The 18,431-nt window shown below is 42.1% G+C and overlaps 1 protein-coding gene across 2 annotated transcripts in view; it reads right to left on the reverse strand.

Moving 5' to 3' along the window:
- Nucleotides 1-14,247: 14,247 nt before the first annotated feature.
- The window catches only part of Lyn (LYN proto-oncogene, Src family tyrosine kinase), a 128,230-nt gene continuing 124,046 nt past the window's right edge, over nucleotides 14,248-18,431 (reverse strand). For both annotated transcript variants that reach the window (XM_008833079.3, XM_008833078.3), the window contains exon 13: nucleotides 14,248-17,878. In XM_008833079.3, coding sequence (XP_008831301.1) covers nucleotides 17,676-17,878 — 203 coding nt within the window. In that variant the 3' untranslated portion in view covers nucleotides 14,248-17,675. The remainder of the gene's footprint in view (nucleotides 17,879-18,431) is intronic.

The raw sequence follows: 18,431 nt of genomic DNA on the forward strand, positions 1-18,431 counted from the left end.
ATATGAAACACTGTAATCTCTTTGCTATAGATTTTAGGCACACATGGGAGCCTCTGACAGAGACTCTATCGGGCAGGAGAGGCAACTGTCCCAAACTGATATTTTCTCATTCAGAGTCATCACTTTCTTAGTTTCATTTTTGCTTCCTTTCTATTGAAAGGAAAGGTGTTTGACTTTTCTTTCTGTAGTAGGGGAATCCAGATTTGTTTGTGTTGACTTGTCAGCACTACTGTTGATAATAAACTGAAGACCACAGAAAAAGCTCTGCTGACCTGAGCTGTGATAGAGAAAGGGATGGGCATAGGGCACCCTTTGCCTCCCTGGAGCTTTGAAGCCCTGATACCAGGATGTGGATCTATGTGATGCAGAAGCAGTTCTGGAAGAGGTGCAAGGTTCAGGTTTCCAGGTCAGAAGGGGACCCGGGCAAAGGCACAAAGAACAGGATTTCCCAGAAGGCACTGTGTCTGCCTGTGGAATCACTTATGTCCAAGTTTTCAGACTGTGGTAATACCATAGTTCTTTTGGGTCTAAGCCATTTAGTTTTTTTTTTTTTTTTAACAATTTTCTGCTATGCAATTTGTGTCTCAGAACATTTTCTGTTTCCTTGCTTTCACTGATTTTTGTTTGTTTTGTTTTGTGTTTGAAGCAGTGTCTCATGTAGTCCAAGCTGGCCTTGAGCTCATGATCCTTCTGCCTCAGTCTCCAGAGTTGTAGGATTTTAGGAGTGCACTATAACATACAGCTCCCCTACTTTATTTTAATACATGTATTAATTTCATATTTCCAGGCAAAGATGTCAATGAATGGAGCAAATTGCCCACAGACACATCATTCCTCATGTAGCATCATTAAAGTCGGGCAGTAAGCTGCTTAATTTCGGAAAAACTACAAACCCCAAACCTAAAAGGAGATTTAAAAAAAAAATTACAAAAACTTTATTGAGAATTTCATACATGCATATAAGATCAAATCCATGCCCATTCCCTCCCCTCCAACACTCCCCCTCTGAAGAGGTAACCCTAAAGTCTTTTGACTCTTTTGGCCTTGGAACAGAATATGTTGCTAACAGGCCCAAGGACATTTTGACTTTTAGCCAAGCAACTGACTACATTCCTTTGGGGTCTTTTTACCTTAACTGCCTAGCCAATTCCTGTTTCCTATTCTTATCATGCCATCCTCTGAAGGGGTTACCCAAATTGTCAATAGGGAATAGGGATGCCGACCATTCTAGATTCTTCCATGCTGACCAGGAATGCAAGGTGAAGCAATTGGAGTACCCCTTCAGTGGGTCTATCTAAAAGACTTCCAAATTGTATTGTCTCTAAGGGGAGAAGAAAGTCCTTGAATCATGAATGGGAGATGTGAAGGAGAAGTAAAGGCAAGAATAATTAGGGTGTATGTATGACCTGAGGGCATGCACACTGGAAAGCCGTTACCCAGCATAGGTCATGCCTTCTCTTCCCAGCCTTCCCCAGATTGTATACTTTAGCCCTCCCTAAATCCTGGATGCCATGTGTGATTAGGATCAAATTACATTCAGTTGGCTGGGAAGAGTGGCTGAATAATGCGATGAGGGTCCAATGACCCTGCTTGGTCCTCCTTTAATGAATGAGCACAACCGTCAACAAACCCAATTGTGATGAAGTTTAGGGATCAGGCTCAGCTGAAGTCATGATGATGGTAGTTATTTCATGCAGAAGGGAATGCTGTACAGCATCATCTTATTAAAAGGACCTGGAATTTAAAAGAGTTTGGTGCTAAGATCCACATATGAAGGAGAATATACGTCATTTGTTTTTCTGAGTCTGTGTTACTTCACTTAGTATAACAATTTCTAGATCCATCCATTTACCTGCAAATTTCATTATTTCATCTTTCTTTACTGCTGAATAGAACTCCGCGTATAAACATACAACATTTTTGTTAACCAGGATAGCCAAACCCCCAAAATGATATAAAATTACAACATGGATTTGTTGCCATTAAGGTCCTTAGTACCAAACAAACCTAAGTGAAATCTTAAAAACAAAATAAAATAGACACAACCAATTTTACCTTAAAAACTTCTTTTAAAAAAATCTCTTTGTGTGTGTTAATGTATGTGAATGCAGGTGCTTGAATTCCATGGTGTGTGTGTGGATGTCAGAACAACTACATATGCCAGTTATCACCCTCCATCTTGTTTGAGTCAGGGTTTTTAATATGTGTATGAGTGTTTTGCCTGCATGGATGTAAGTGCACCCATGTCATGCATTGCCTACCAAGTCCAGAAGAGGGCATCAGATTCCCTGGATCTGGAGTTAGGAGTAGTTGTAAGCTACCAGGTTAGTGCTAGAAACCAAACCTGGCTCATCTGGAAGAGCAGCCAGTGCTCTTAATCACTGAGCTATCTCTCCAGCTCTAAGACAGGTTTTTGCTTTTTATTTTTAGCTGCTTCCTATGCCAGGCTAGCTGGCCTAACTGGCCTAAGAGTTTCCAGGCATTCTTCTGTCTCTGCTTCCCCTCTTGCCATAGGAATGCTGGGACGATACTGGGAATCCAAACTCAGGATCTGACACACAGAAAGCACTTTACCCACTGAGCCTTCTCCTTAGCTTCCAAAGATGATTTCTTTTTATTACTATTTTATTTTATGTGTATGCATATATTGCCTGCATGTATGTAAGTGCACCCATGTGGTCCCATGCCCTCAGAGGTCAGAAGAGGGCATTGGATTTCCCCGGAACTAGAGTTACAGAAGATTGTTAGGTGCCATGTGGGTGCTGGGAATTGAACCTGTATCCTCTGCGAGAGCAGCCAATGCTCTTAACCGCTGAACCATCTCTCGCCCTGCCAAGATGACTTCTTAATGCAAGGACAAACTTTTTACCTCAGGTGTGATAAGAATAATGTCTTTTTAGATAGAAGTGGATAAGAACGTGGCACTCAAATTAATATCAAGTTTCCCTAGCTCTACACTGGTGCTGCATGTACAGGAAATTTGGGGAATGCACCTTTTGGTCCTTCATAGCAAACTGTTACATTGGTTATTCACATTGGAAGGTGCCAGTTATTTCAGCTGTTTCTTTTTTATGACGCATTTTGAAAAACCATTCAGGTTCAAGAAACTATATACATTATTTGATTTTTTTTCACCTGAGAAATTTTAGACCTTAATTGTGTTGTGCTTTTCTTTTAACTATTTATTCTTAATAAAAGTATAACTTCATGAGTAACATTCTGATATTATGGCAAACATGGGCTTACTCAGCAGGGCAACTCTGTGTAGGTGTTGGATTAAAGATAAATGACAGTGTTAACTTGTAGTTTTAGAGTTTCTTGAACTGACACTTGGAATTGAGATTGGCTATTTTATAAAACTTAAGTGTTTTGTTTAACTTTTTAAAAAAAGCGACTGTTTGGTCAGGCTTGATGGTGCATGCCTTTAGTCCCAGCACTCAGGAGGCAGAGGCAAGCAAATCTCTGTCAGTTCGAGGCCAGTCTGGTCTATGGAGTGAGTTCCAGGCCAGCTGGGAATCCCAGATGGGAGACCCTGTCTCCAAAAAAAAAAAAAAAAGTGAATGTTGAGTTTTTGTGAGTTTATATTTCAGATAAAATCCTTCTTCATGAATACCATTTTTGGACTGAATTATTGAAGATAGAAATAGTCATTTCTGTAAACATAAATATTCTAGAATGAAGATGTAAATGGAACAGGGTCATTTAAATTTAATTCCTCAAGAATCATTAGTAATTATGAACAGTCTCTAGGAGAGAAATGGGCTTTCAATTCATTGTTCTCGAGTTATTTTTTATAATTGTGATCATGAGCAAATACTGATTGTGACAATGGGATTTAAAGTGATATTTTCTTCTTTTAACTTTTACAAAAACTTTATTGAGAATTTCATACATACGTATAAGGTGTTTTTGATACACTGTACATTGACCATTTCTGTTTGGGGTTAGTTTATACACAGCTGTTTAAACGAAAATAGGCAGTCTGTAGTGAGTTATTCATCTAATAGACCACTAGATGGTGGTGTTCCTCAAGGAATTTACAAGGACTAAATACCTAGTATTTAAAGCCTAGTTTAGTAGGAGTTAGTTTATTGTGTTTTCAGAAGTGGGGAAAAAATATTACCTTCTTTTTTTGTGTTTAATGAAGTTTTAACTTCATGAAAAATCACACACAATTGAAATGAACACTGGGTGAGGGGAGCTGGAGAGATGGCTCAGCAGGAGCCCTGGCTGTTCTTGCAGGGGACCCAGGTTCCAATCCCAGCACCCACAAGACGACTAACAACTGTCCCTAACTCCAGTTCCAAGGGATCCAACGCCCTCTTCTGTCCTCCGAGGGCACTGCAAGACATGGGTGCACTTAAATATACACAGGCAATGCCCTCATACGCATAAAATAAAAATAAATAAATTAACATAGATTAGTAAATTATTAATTAGTAAATTAGTAGTTCCTTAAGTGAGATGTTGAGTAAAGGTAAATGAGGGTATCTATGGCTTCATGGCACAGGAATTAACTCCGAACAGACTGAAATTTTGTTTTTGTTGTTGCTGTTACTAAACTTGATTTTGTAGAACAATTTTACATGTACAGAAAATACAGCGATTTCTCACATAACCTCTTTTACTGTTATTAGGTGCATACGTATAATCCCAGCTACTCTGGAACATAATACAGGAAGATAGTGAGTTTGAGGCTTTTCTGGGCTACAGAGTAAACTCAGGACCAGCCGAGGCAATTTATCATGACCCTGCCTTAAAATAAAAACTAAAAGCTCTAGGGATGCAGTTCAGTGGTATATTACTTTCCTAGCTATAGTAACACACACACACACACACACACACACACACAGTCTTGGTTCAGTGGTAGAGCATTTGCTTAACATGTGCAAAGCCCTGGTTTCCATCCCAGGACTGAAACCAATCAACCAACCTTGAATTCACAACCAATGAATCAATATTGGTACATTATTATTTTTTATTTTTTGGTCTTTTTGAGACAGGGTCTCCCTGTAGCCTCAAATGGCTGGAATTTGCTATGTAAACCAGGCTTGGACTGAGCTCACAGAGATCCCACCGGCCTCTGCTGCTGGGATTAAAGATCCTACTGTGCCTGGCCTAAGCACATTATTTTTTAAGTCCACACTTTATTAAGATTTACTTAGACTGTTCTTAGTGCAGTTTTGTGTCCGGGAATCCCGTTCAAAATACCACATTCCATGCGGTGATCACGTGCCCTCTTGGCTTCTCTTGCCTGTGGAAGTTAGTTCCTCAGACATTCCTGGTTTTGAGTAGCCTTGAAGGTCCTGTCCATTCTTGGTCTGGCCAGTTACCATTCTCTTAGAATTTGATCTGCTCTTGTGGTGAGCATGAGGTTATAGGTACAAAAGATGAAGACCAGAGAGGTAAAAGGGCAAGTCCTCACCGCTCACTGTCAAAACGATCAGCACTGATGCTGACTGAGCACTAGACTGAAGACGGCTTTGCCAGGCTTCTGCACTGTAAAGCTGCTTTTTCATACTGTGCCCTTTAGAGGGATGTGCACAGGGAACACTGGAGTGGAAACTTGGGCTTCGCTTCCTTGAAGGTGACATTTCTATGTAAATTATTTGGAATTCTTCATGAGAAAATTTCCTTTCTTATTTGTTTATTTAATGGATTATTTATTCAGACCAGTGTGGACTTGTGGTTATTTGTTTTTACACTTGTGGTTATAAATCCAGCACCGCTTTGTTTTGTTGAACTGTCCCAGCTTGGGTCTAGGGAGCTCTTTCGCTTGGCTCCTGTATCTCTGAGGCATACCCCATTACCGTGGATTTTTGTTTTAGAAACTTGTTTAGTTTTAAAGATTGCTTAGTCTCCTGAAAGGATTTTTCACATTGTTTTGTGAGCATTTCTCCTTCCCATCGTTGGATTAATATATAAAAATGACAACTGAAAGACCCCTAAAAGCAGAACAGGAGCCCAGTTCAATCTTTGCTGAGACTTTACTGTGTGTGCTTATGTACTTTGTATTCTCCCTTTTCTTTTTTACTTCTAATTATTTTGCATACTTTCAGATGTCCTTTTAAAATAACTCTAACAATTCTGTGTAAATAAGTGGATGTTCTGATTATTTCTGCTTAACAACGGATAATGGACACTGTCTCGTGTTCTTACATGTTCACTTCACGGGTTCTACATGATGCCATGAACTGTTCCACTGTAATTCACTAAAACTGATCTGCAAGTGTTTACACTGCGTTGCATAATTCTGTTTTTTGTTTGTTTGGTGGTGGTATTACTTTTGAAACAGGGTGTCCCTGTAGCCTCATCTGACCTGGAACTTTCTGTGTAGAACAGGCTGGCCTCAATCTCAGAGAGATCCACCTGCCTCTGCCAGTGTCATTTTGGAATTAAAAACTTGTACCTCCACACCCTGCAAATGCACTGCATAATTCTGGGTGCATAGCACACTTTGATATTTTAAAATTTATTTATTTTATGTGTATGAGTGTATTGCCTGTATGTTCGTAAGTGCACTTGTGTCATGCAATGCCATTGGATGTCAGAAGAAGGTGTCAGATTCTCCTGGAACTGGAGTTATGGACGGTTGTTAGCTGCCATGTGGGTGCTGGATCCTCTGTAAGAGCAGTCAGTGCTCTTAACTGCTGAGCCATCTCTCCAGCCCCAAATAGCACACTTTGAATGCAAAGTGGAAGACTGAATTAGCCATTTACAGGAGTGTGTGTGTGTGTGTGTGTGTGTGTGTGTGTGTAGCCCAGAGCTTTGTGCATCCTGAGCAAGAGGTCAACCACTGAGCTATAACCAAAGCTAAAGCTTCAATATTTCTGAATAATAATGTAATGAGAACATTTGAGCCCAAAACTTATTTCATCAGTTTTACATTACTTTTGATAGTTAAATTCTCTAAAGGCTGAGCTGGGTCCAATAATAACATCCATATTTTTAAAGCTCTTGATACATAATTAGATTTTTACAAATTGAGTAAATGGCATGAAGCTAACCCATAGAAAGAAAGAGAAGGATGTCATCCAGATCACAAATAAAAGAAGAGTCCTTGGATGAGAGTCTAAACAAAACCAGCTGGTTCTGAGAAGCAAAACTTTTCCTAGAAACAGTAAATCTAACTCATCTAAGGGATACTGCCCTTTCTCAACTTCTGTATTCTGGGCAACTTGGCCACCTTTCGGTCCCATGAGCTTGCTTAGTGCTTAGTGGTGTTAGTGATGGGCCACTTCTCCAAGGCCTCTGCTTAATCATACCCCTTTGCTACCTCACACATTCAGCTACCAGCACAGTTAACACTGATGCCAGAGCGCAGCAGAAAATACCAGACAGTAGACGTCTACATCTGATAGGAATGGAAATAGAGTTCTATATTTTTTCAGGTTTTAAAACTATTTTCCCTCAAGGGAATCACATCCAGTCCTGATTTTGGAAGAGCTTTGTGGGATTTTACGTTGATATTTTACATTCACATAGTTGAATGTTAGTTTGGGGGAGGTATGTCCAGAGGAAAATCACCCCAAATTCTCTGTGAGGAGGAGAGGCTTGACTTCTTCCTTGGCCTCATGCTGTTGCTGGGCCTTGTTTTTAATCCCTTGCACTTGTTCTACAAGTTTATCTATATGTTAATTCATTTTCTAAAGGGATCTTTTGTTATATTATTGATTAATAAGCAAAAAAGTATGTTTTTGTGATTCAACTCTTTGGAATTGACAGATTTTATTAACATCATAATTTATCTTTATTTCCAGGATAAAAAGACAAGGGACATTTTGGGCATATGAAAAATTTGAGAACCCCTGACCCAGGAATCTGGTTGAAGCCTCTGGCCAACAAAGAAGCATCAATTCCAGCACAATGAACAAGTGCTCAAGGCTTTTCTCCCCTCCCAGCAGTAACCCTGCAATTTCCTAGGAATCTCACCAGAAACCCCATTTATAGGAAAAGGACTTGTAGCAAACATGTTGTGTAACTGAAGTGGCTTCTGGTGTTATCAGATTTTAACTCTATCCAGGGCACCTCTGAAGCCACCTTATAATCTCACTTATCATGACAGAAAAGGGGGGAAAGGTTTCTTAGCAACTTTAAAAAATATTTTATTATTTTATTTTGTGTGTATGAGTGTATTGCCTCATGTGTGTAAGTGCACACATGTTGTGCACTGCCCATGAATCAGAAGAGGACATCAAATATCCTGGAACTGGAGTTACAGATGATTGTTAACCTTCATATGGGTGCTGAGAATCAAACCCAGGTCCTTTGCAAGAGTAGCCAGTGCTCTCTCCAACCCTCTTAGCAACTTCCTGAGATGTAACTTTGAGAGCCATCAAAAAATATGACTAGGTTGAAATATTTGTGACTCTCCCTTAAGAAGCTCAGTACCTACAACTGAAGGTCCTTCTTCCTGAGCAACTCTCTTTCTTTTAATCCTTGCCCTTAGGCCTCTATTAAAATATCTTTGATAGCCAGGCATAGTGGCACACACCTTTAATTCCAGCACTCTGGAGATGGAGGCAGGCGAATCTCTGAGATAAAGGCCGGCCTGGTCTAAATGGTGAGTTCCAGGTCAGCTGGGGTTACAAGGTAACCCTGTCTCAAAACCAAAACAAAACAGCAAAACAAAGCACAAACTTTAATAAAAGCTCCAACTTTGCTTCAAATAGTCTATCCCTTAAATTCCTTTTTTTTTTTTTTTTTTTTTTTTTCATCAAAGCCATGAATCCCAGTTTGGCTGGAGTTGAGATACCTGAAAGGTTAGGTGAACTCCTTATGCTGTTGAGGGTAAGAACACAGAGCAGAGACTGTCCCCTCACCCTAACGTATCATGCACACAGAGGGTATATTTTGAGTATTTTGAGCTCTCCCTTTTTTCAGAGAGATGATAGTAATATATGTTACTGTGGGACTAGGGGTATGTTGGAGAGGGTGAGCGTCATGCCTAGGTGACCTTTCTATTTCAATCAGTCCTATCACCCACCCAGCACAGTGCCTACTGCACAGCAGACAATCAGCAAATAGAACCGGTTCAATAAATGAACAAATGGGATTCCAGGGTTTTGCTGCTACTTATCTGTCATAATTGAGAATAAATTCACTTCTACTTTTGGTCCCCAAGTTCTGATTTCTTTAGAAAAGGATAACTTTAAACAATATCTTCAACAATAGAGAAAGACAATGTGGGGATGAGGGTATGGGTCAGGGGTAGAGAACTGATCTGGCATGTGAAAGGCCCTGAATTCCATCTCAGCACTGCATAAACAAAGAAATACAAAGCCCCAAAACCTCTGAGGTTTGTAGCAAGCAATATCAGGAGAGTTCTGTCTCTCAAGAAGAAAGAACAACAAAAAGTTATGCCTTCCCAAGTAATTTTATGTTAAACAGAACTCAAAAACCTTGGGGTGCTTACAAGTTCCTTAGAATAATGATACAGGAAATGATTGTTCCTGACAGAGCGTTAGTTGTGTGCATGCATGTGCCCATGAATGTGACTGACATTCATTGTGACAATCAAGATGCCTCGCCTGTCCTTTGTCAGATAATGGTTCTCTCTGATGCTGAGCCACTGCCTGGGGAGCTGGAAGTCCAGTAGGGCAGGCTTAGTGACACACGTACTCAGCATGCCTGAGGAGTGTCTGAAGCAATACAGAGTGAGGGCTTTTGCTTTTTGATTCTTTCTGTCAGCCCAATTCTGTCTTTACTTTAAGCTCATATTCAGCAGCCAGTGAGGCCCCTGCACAGGCCTCCAGCCACTCAATTCCTGCTTGCTAAGTGGCTTCATCACACCCAGTCTGTGGTCGTATGAATGTTGTGTGAGGGCATCCCCTTTCCCTTCTTTTCCCAGTGCTTTACAGAAATATGGGGGTCTGAGTGGGCTCTTCTGGGTGCTGGGGATGGGATCTCAGTGTGAGGTACTGGGGATTGCACCTGGGGTCTTGTGCATGCTAGACAGACGCTCTTCTGTTGAGCTATATCCTCAGCCTGCACAGTGGTTTTGATGACAGACTTTCTTGCTTGCTATGACCAGCACAGCCCAGTTGCAGATTAGAATGCACTTTCAAATAATTTTTCCCAACTGACAGACCCAGAATTCATTAGAATGGGCTGTGAGCAAACTCAAGCTCAGAGAGTTACAAGGCCCGGGGGAAGCCAAGAAGGCAGGACGAGCAGGCCCAGCCCCTGTGTGCTGTATCCAACTGCGAGCTGTCTGCACACAGGCCTGTGGAGGCGGTGGGAGTTGTTGACTGGGTTTTGTTTTGGAATATGCCCCTGTCTTAGGGTGAGACAGAAAAATGAAACATCCTAACCTCACACTGTCAGTGTGTTTTAGTTCATGAGGTCAATGTTGGCTCCTACTGTCTATTTCCTAAGACAGCATTATAGGCTGAATCACATCTCCCCAAAATTTATACACTGAAATCTTAACACCAGTACCTCACACTGTGACTGTATTTGGATACAGGGTCTTTTGGAGATGATTCAAGTTCAAATGAGCTTCTATAGGGGTGGGCCCTAACCACTAAAGCTGATGTCCTTATAAGAAGAGGAAATTTGGGGCTGGAGAGATGGCTCAGTGGTTAAGAGCACTGACTGCCAGGTTCGATTCCCAACACCCACATGGCGGCTATGAACCATCTTTAACTCCAGTTCCAGGGGAATCTGAAGCCCTCTTCTGACCTCAGCGGCATTGTACGACACGGGTGCACTCACATACAAGCAGGCAATATACTCATACACATAAAATAAAAATAATAAATAAAATATATAAAAAAAGAAGAGGAAATTTGGACACGTGCAGAGGTAAGAGCGTGCAAAGACAGGAAGGAGACCTCAGGAGAGCTAAGCCAGACAGGCAGCCCCAAGGAGAAATGGCTCTGTCCATACCTTATCGTAACTTTTGGCCTCCATATCTGTGAGAAATCTTTCTGTAGTTTAAGTCACCCAATCTGTGATACTCTGTAGTGGCAGCCCTTGCAGACTGAACAACTTGCCTTAACTTTGTGTTACATATTCTGAATGTTTCCTAAAGCCATGGGGACCAGAGCACATCTTCCACTGTCTTTTGGTACATGCACATTGACTTCACTGAGAACATATAGGGACGTCCAAAGGGAGGTGCCTGTTGGAGCCTCGAGACTTGCCTTCTTGTGAGCCTGCTGACCAATGCCCCATGGTGCGGAGTTCCGCTTGTTTATCTTCACGCTCACCTGGTCTGCACTATGCCCTCTGCATTAACTTTAAGGAAACGTCCCCAGCTTCTGCAATGTTGCCTTGTGGCAGTGCTGCAGTGCAGACAGAACCATCCGTGGCCTTCACTCACATCCCCAGCATTACGGCCCCTTCTCTGCTTTCCCTGCCATCTCAGCATGGGACATCCTCTCTAACTTCTGGGAGGGCTTGTCTGGGTGCTGGGGATGGGAGCCCAGTGCAATATGATCCCTCCCCCCAGTAGCTATCACAGGAGGGAAGATTGTTAAAAATCACAAGCAGTTTCTGCACGTCACTCCAGTTCTGGAGGTGTCCCGTCTGGGGTGTTGAGAGGGCCCGCTGCTATCATTACCTCAAAAAAGGCCCACGTGTCGTTTGGACTTTTAACATTCCTTCATAGTGTTGCTGTAATCACTTCCTTTTTGGTTTTCCTGTCCATCCATCCTCATGCTGCCTGTTTATTGGACTTCATAATGAGACTTTCATTGCATTTAACGCCTTGATTAAACAAATGTCTTTATTTCATATCTTTATTGTACAAACTATGTGCCTGGCTCATAGTAAAGTATATCTGTATCTATCCCTCATCATAACCCTATGCAGGATTATAATCCCTACTCTGCAGCTGAGCACAAGCAAGCTTGCGACAGGAAGCCAGGCACTGTGGCTCCGGAGTCCAAGGTGTGTTACCCTATGTTGTGCTGCACTTTGGCAGGCTGTCTCCAGTGCTGCCACCCCACGGCCCAAGGCCCTCTGCTCACTTGGACCTCACCTTTTCTCTGAGACAAGGCCTCAACCTACTTTACCAGGTCCTCCTGCCTCTAAATATTTGCCATCTACCAGGTCTCAAAGGATGTCCAGAGTCACCTGCCGATCTTGAGTCCTGTCTGACTTGCATTCAAACCTTGGCCCATGTTCTACCTGAGGCATGCTCCCTTGAAAGCTGCCGGTCCCATGCCCTGTCTCTGATGTGCCTTCCTCCCCTGCAGCTGTGCATTCTTTTCTGAAACTTCTCCTTGAAGACTCCCTTTTGGCTTCCAGGGCTCTGTCCATCCGTTAAGCCAAATGCCACTAGTTTCAGGCAGCCTTTTCTCATCTGTCCAGCTCTTCCTTCCCGCAGGATAATGTTCACGCTCTATACCTGGCTTTTACTCTATGTTGTTGCCATGCTTGTCACCAATAAGCAGACAACTTAAGGCTAAATGTTCATCTCCCTCACACAACTAACTACTGCAGTTCCTGTGACAGAGAAATGTTCCTTCAAACAGTGTCGAGTGACTACTGTTACCCTAGGATAGCCACATTTAAAGTGAAGTGCATTGACATGAAGAGATTACAGAATGATTACATAAAAAATTTAACAAAAAGTTCAAAGCATAACTTTTAATGGGGCAAATGGCTTGAAAACATTTCATTGTTTTGTCTCATACGACCAAGACACCTGTGTTGTGCCTCCTTATGGCTCACTGTCCCTTCAGGTAAATCCTGTTGCTCACATCAAAGTTATGTTCTGGGCAGACCTGTTATCAAGTGTTCAGCACTGAATTCACTCCTGCATGGCCTGACTTCCCCGTGATAGGACAGGATCTCTCTGAGTGCAGCCTTTTCAAGCTCCTTGGGTTAAGGACCTGTACTCCTTAACCTGGCTCCCGCAGAGAGCTTGTGGTCAACTCACACCTCATTTCCTTACTTGAACTGCTATGGATCAGACTTCCTGTGGCAGCATTTAATCAGAGATTATATTATTCATGGACTGTGTCGTTTCAAACGAACATATAACTATTGTGCATCTTTAAACACAGCTGCCTCAGATGATTTTTTGAGCAACCAGCATCTGATGTGCTACATTGGAATCCAATATAACACTAATGCTAAAGGTCTTCATCCTTCGAGCTGTCATGGAATGGGTCTACATCCCTCCTCCAAGACAGCAAGGGACTGTCAAAGACTCACTGGGTAGCAAAAATTGACCTGAATAGGCTGTGTTCATTTCACCTACTGTGAATATTCAGGTAGATTTTTTTTCCTGCAGAAATGTTTTACATGTTCACTAAGGTTTTTACCAGGAAATATTTAGTGTATTCATTCTATTAGCCTAAAAAAAATCTGATTTAAAATATACCTGACCCTAAGAGAAGCAGATAAATGATAAAGTTGGGAGCACACATCTTTAATTTCAGCATTCCAGAGGCAGAGGCAGGCAGACCTCTGTGAGATCGAGGTAGCCTGGTCTCCACATTGAGTTCAGGTCTGCTGGGGCTATAGGACGGCCCTGTCAAAACAACAACAACAAAAAACCCAACAAAATAAATAATAAGACTAAACATAAATAAAATTCGCCGATGATAATTTCCTGCTTTGGGACATGGCATCCACTTTTGGTGCTGCAGATAAGGCCATTTTTGATTTAATTATGAATTAAGATTGCACTTTGACCTATCTAGATCATTTCTTTTTAAAATATTTATTATTTTTATTGATGTATATGAGTGTATTGCCTGCATGTAGGTAAGTGCACCCATGTTGTGCCTGTGGAGGACAGAAGAGGCCATCAGATTCCCTGGAATTTGAGTTATGGACAGTTGTTAGCTGCCATGTGGGTGTGGGATTCAAACCCTGGTCTTCTGCAAGAACAACAAGTGTTCTTAACTGCTGAGCCATCTCTCCAGGCCCCCTATCTGTATTATTTCTAATGTCTTTCCAACAACATATATACGGATGCCACGAGCTTGCTTGTCATTTCCATATTCAAGAGAAATATGATCACACTTTGGCCGTTCTTGGAACTCTGTGACATTCTGACATGAAGTATTTAGCGTCATAAGAACACAGGACATTAGGCTGGTGAGATTGCTTAGTGGGTTAAGGGTACTTGCTCCCTGATGATGCAAGTCTGCCTGGATTCAATCTCAGGATCCTACGGAAAGGTAGAAGGGGAGAACCACCACCACAAAGTTGTCATCTGACTTCAATACATGCTAGTCTCTAGGGCACTTGCGTGCACACACATACATACATACACACACAAGCAAATTAAAAACACAGGAAAATTTAATTGGAAGGCTTTCCATATGTTAGTCTAGAACTTGCTAAATAAAATGTTATCAGTTTTAATACATTCTCATAAAATGGACCAAAAATTATCAAAACATTTTATTCAAGTTATAGTCCCCACAAATTGTGTTTAACAGTGTAATGATTAATTCTGCATGACATCTTTTTTTCTTTTTCCTTGAGACAGTCTTGCTACGTAGCCCAGGCTAGACTTGAATGTGAGACAAGTGTATATCACCACTCCATGTTTGCATGACTTTTGTCTGCACAAAAAATTACTCAAGGAAGTTTCTGCTCACATGTATGTGGACTTCAGGGGAGCAGTTACTCTGAAGGTTTGAATTCCTCAGTTACAAAATCAGAGCTAGGCACTTTCAAGATCTTCCAGGGTTGCTGTGTGAAATAATTATTTGGAAATAATTTTTATAAAGTGCCAAAAAAAGGGAACAAAATAGAGACCTGAGTAAACAGTGGAAATATACGTATCTTTGCTTAGAATCATCATTCTCTTCTACAAAAATAGCGAGGCTCAGCATCACTTAGTCTAAAAACTTTATGTAGTAAAAATGCACTCTCCCACTGGGTAAAAGAAAACAATGAAGAAGACACTACAATAAGGCCAGAGACTCAATCTTGTCTAACTGATGCATTCGGCTGAGAAAGTGGGAAGGATTCAAAGCTGGCTGTGGAAGCTGGCAGTGAAAATTAGGACAGGTGGGGAGCATTTCATTCCGTTCAGCTGAATATATTAGAGGTGCAGTTTCCTACCGAAAGCATGTCAGCAGTTGTGGCACCTGGATGTGGTCCATGGGATCAAGGGGAAGAATAAAGGGAAAGCAGGTGCCACATACAGAATGGAAATGTGCTTGTAATTGTAATGTCTTTGCTCTTGGTGTTTCTTCTATGTCAAAAGAGAACATGGACCACTCCTTTTCCTGACTGTTTCTGTAGTAAGGAGCTTGGCTAATACACCTTTCTTAAAAAAATCCTCTCTGTGCATATGTGTGTATGTATGTCTGTATGTATATAATCTCTCTGTGTTTATGTGTGTGAGTGCAGGTGTGCACGTGTCATATCACATTGTGAGGGTCAGAGGGCAAGTGCAGATATTGATCTTCACCATCTACCTTGTTTTGAGGCAGGGTCTCTTGTTTGCTTCATCTGCCAGGCTAGCTGGGCTCTGAGCTTCTGGGGACTCTCCTGTCTCTGCCTTCCATCTCCCAGTAGAATACTGGGATTACAGATCATGATGGGCTTTTACTTGGGTTCTAGGGGTTTGAATTCAGGTCTTCAGGCTTGCATGGAAAGCCATCTGCATGGAAAGCCATCTTCCCAGCCCCCCACATGCTTTTTCCATGAAGGAAAATGTGGTAGGAAGGATCAAACACTCAGTAGAAGGGGAAATGCCAGCTGGAAAAATGGAAGCAGAATTGAGAAATAAAACAAGGCGAATACTGATGCTGAGCACATTTTTAGAGATTTTTTTTTGCTTTATGGATTCTTTGCGTGCCCATGAAATAAACTGCACAATAATGTGAGTTCTGAAATCAAAGATGAATGGGGGAGTCATAGGAAGAAAATTTGCCATTGTAAATCAAAGGACCAAATGTATACACAGTCTTTGTAAATATGGCATTTGTGAAGGAAGGACTGTAGAATACTTTGAAAGAATAATTTTTTAAATCACAGGAAACAATGATTAAAATTTTAGTGAGAATCAAAGTATTTGATCCCTTCCTCTAGGCACCTAAAGCCTAAACTAAACATACAAACTAACATTTTTAATTAATTAATTTATTTGTTTTTATTTTATGTGTATGAATGTTTTGCCTGCATGTATGTAAGTGCACCTGTATTGTGCAATGCCAGCAGAGGTCAGAAGGAAGCCTCAGATCCCCTGGAATTGGCCTTACAGAGAGCTGCCATGTGGGTGCTAGGAATTGAACTCAGGTTCTCTGCAAGAGCAGCCGGTGCTCTTAAACCCTGAGCTATCTCTCCAGTCCCCAAACTAGCATTTTAATGGGCCCTGAGTAGTCTGTTAGAAAACAAACCCAGCTATCAGCTCCTCAACTCTCCAATCTAAATGCTCCAAGGATGGAGGCAGAAACTCCACATGTTCACACCCGTGTCACCGTCTGTAATCTCTGCCAACTGGCACTTATTTTTACACTGGCAATACTTGAAAAGGTTAAACACAAGACGCGAACCTTGAGATGTTATTGGGTATATTAAAATAAAATCAAAAATAGAATTATTAGGTATATATACAACAGCATAAATGAAAAAGGTGTGACAGAAGTTTTCCATCAGAGTTTACAGTAGAAAATCAGGTAGACAAAACTCAAATCTCTTCCCAGAAGCTTCTCTTCCTTCATATCTGTGGGTATAAATAGTCTCTCACATGTCTTACACGATTTGGAAAAGATTGCTGAATCACAAAATGGCCCCCAACGGGCATGTTTTAACTCCCTATATAACAACTAAAATTAATATCTGATCCATAAAATAATGTTCAAATCATCTGAAGCAATGAAAGAAATGCTTTATGTCGTGAAAAGCCCCTGTTAGATTCTTACCGTTCCTCAGAGGGCACTGTAAAAAAGAAGTCTCAATCTAGAGAATCCTGGAACTGAAAAACCTGGGCTGTTGGAAACATTCCTCCACAAGGCAGAGTTTTTTTGAAGCTTTTCTCCCTCCCCTGGGTGGGCTGGGTGGGCCTTTTGCAGCTGGGCTCTGGGCTCCGTTCCTGTAGGGGTGCTGTGCGCGCCCTTACACGGTGCTCCTGCAGGGGGCGCGCGAGCTGCCTCCCGCCCAGCAGAACTCAGCAAGGTCTCGGAAGGAAAAACGTTTTAACAGTCTTGGATTGGGGGCAGGGGAAACAAACCTTCCCCCAAAACCCTTTAAATCTAGAAAAGACATTTTTAAGCTACTGGCTTTGCCTGTAAAAAAAAAAAAATCTAACAGGCTGGATTAGTAAATTTTTTAAAGTAAGCCAAAGCACTGAGAAAACAAAAGGAAACTTCATGCCTCTGAATGTGGTTATTTCTGCTAAGTGAGGGAAGTTCTGCTGTTACTGGGACTTGGTTGCAACAGTCTCGGAACCCCTGGGTCACTCATCCAATTGTACATAGGGCCAGGGCGGGTGTGTTACTGGAGAGGGCGGGTGTTTCCCCCTGGAAAACTGTATTCTGATATCGGTCCCACAGAGCAAATGGCCAGCTGAGGTGCAGGTCATGCTGCATCCCAGTGGTCACCCATCTAAAGGAACAGAACACTTTCCCGAGTCCAAGGTACTCTCCTGAGTAATTCGGCCTGTCCGCCAGGAGCCCGGCACACCGGGTCGCAGCACGAGATGACCCGCAGGCTGAATTTCCTGCTGAGTGAGGCAACAGGCGGTCCCCCTGCGCCTAGGGCTGCTGCTGGTACTGCCCTTCCGTAGCAGTGTAGAAATCATCTAGGACACTCTGTAAGTAGTCGAACGTCGGCCTCTCCTCTGCCTTTTCTTTCCAGCACATTTTCATGATGTCGTAGAGCTCATCCGGGCAGTTCTCCATGCGTGGCATCCGGTAGCCCTGGGACAGTGCGCTCATCACGTCAGCATTAGTCCTCCCTAAGGCCCAAAACACACAGTTTAGAAACCCAGCAGAGCACACAGCACTACAGGTTACTCATATCCTGCAACCAGGGCTGAAAAACTTCAGAGTCTACTTAGGGGTCGGGGTGTGATGATCCTAAATTCACAGCTTGGCATTCTAACCACCAGCCCCTCAGAATGGGGCTGTAATTGGAGATAAGGCCTGTAAAGAGGTGATTAAGTGAAAATGAGGCTGATGGGTGGATTCTGATCCAATGTGGCTGCTGTCTTTATAAGAAGAGATAGGATTAGGATGCAGACAGAGGACAACATAATGCCACATGGACAAGACAGCCATCTACCAGCCATGGAGAGAAACCTCAGGTGAAACCTGCTTTGCCAACTGAGGGGTTTCAGGATCTACAACCACGTGAAATTTCTGTTGCTTATGTCACCTCATGTGAAGTATTTGCTATGCTTGTCCTAGCACATTAATACAGACAAGGAATTCTGGAAGCAACTCAATACATGATGCATCCGTGTGTGTGTGTGTGTGTGTGTGTGTGTGTGTGTGTGTGTGTGTGTGAAA

This window comes from Nannospalax galili, unplaced genomic scaffold (genome assembly GCF_000622305.1).
Source record: "Nannospalax galili isolate Female #2095 unplaced genomic scaffold, S.galili_v1.0 scaffold476, whole genome shotgun sequence".
NCBI classification, from domain to species: Eukaryota; Metazoa; Chordata; class Mammalia; order Rodentia; family Spalacidae; genus Nannospalax; species Nannospalax galili.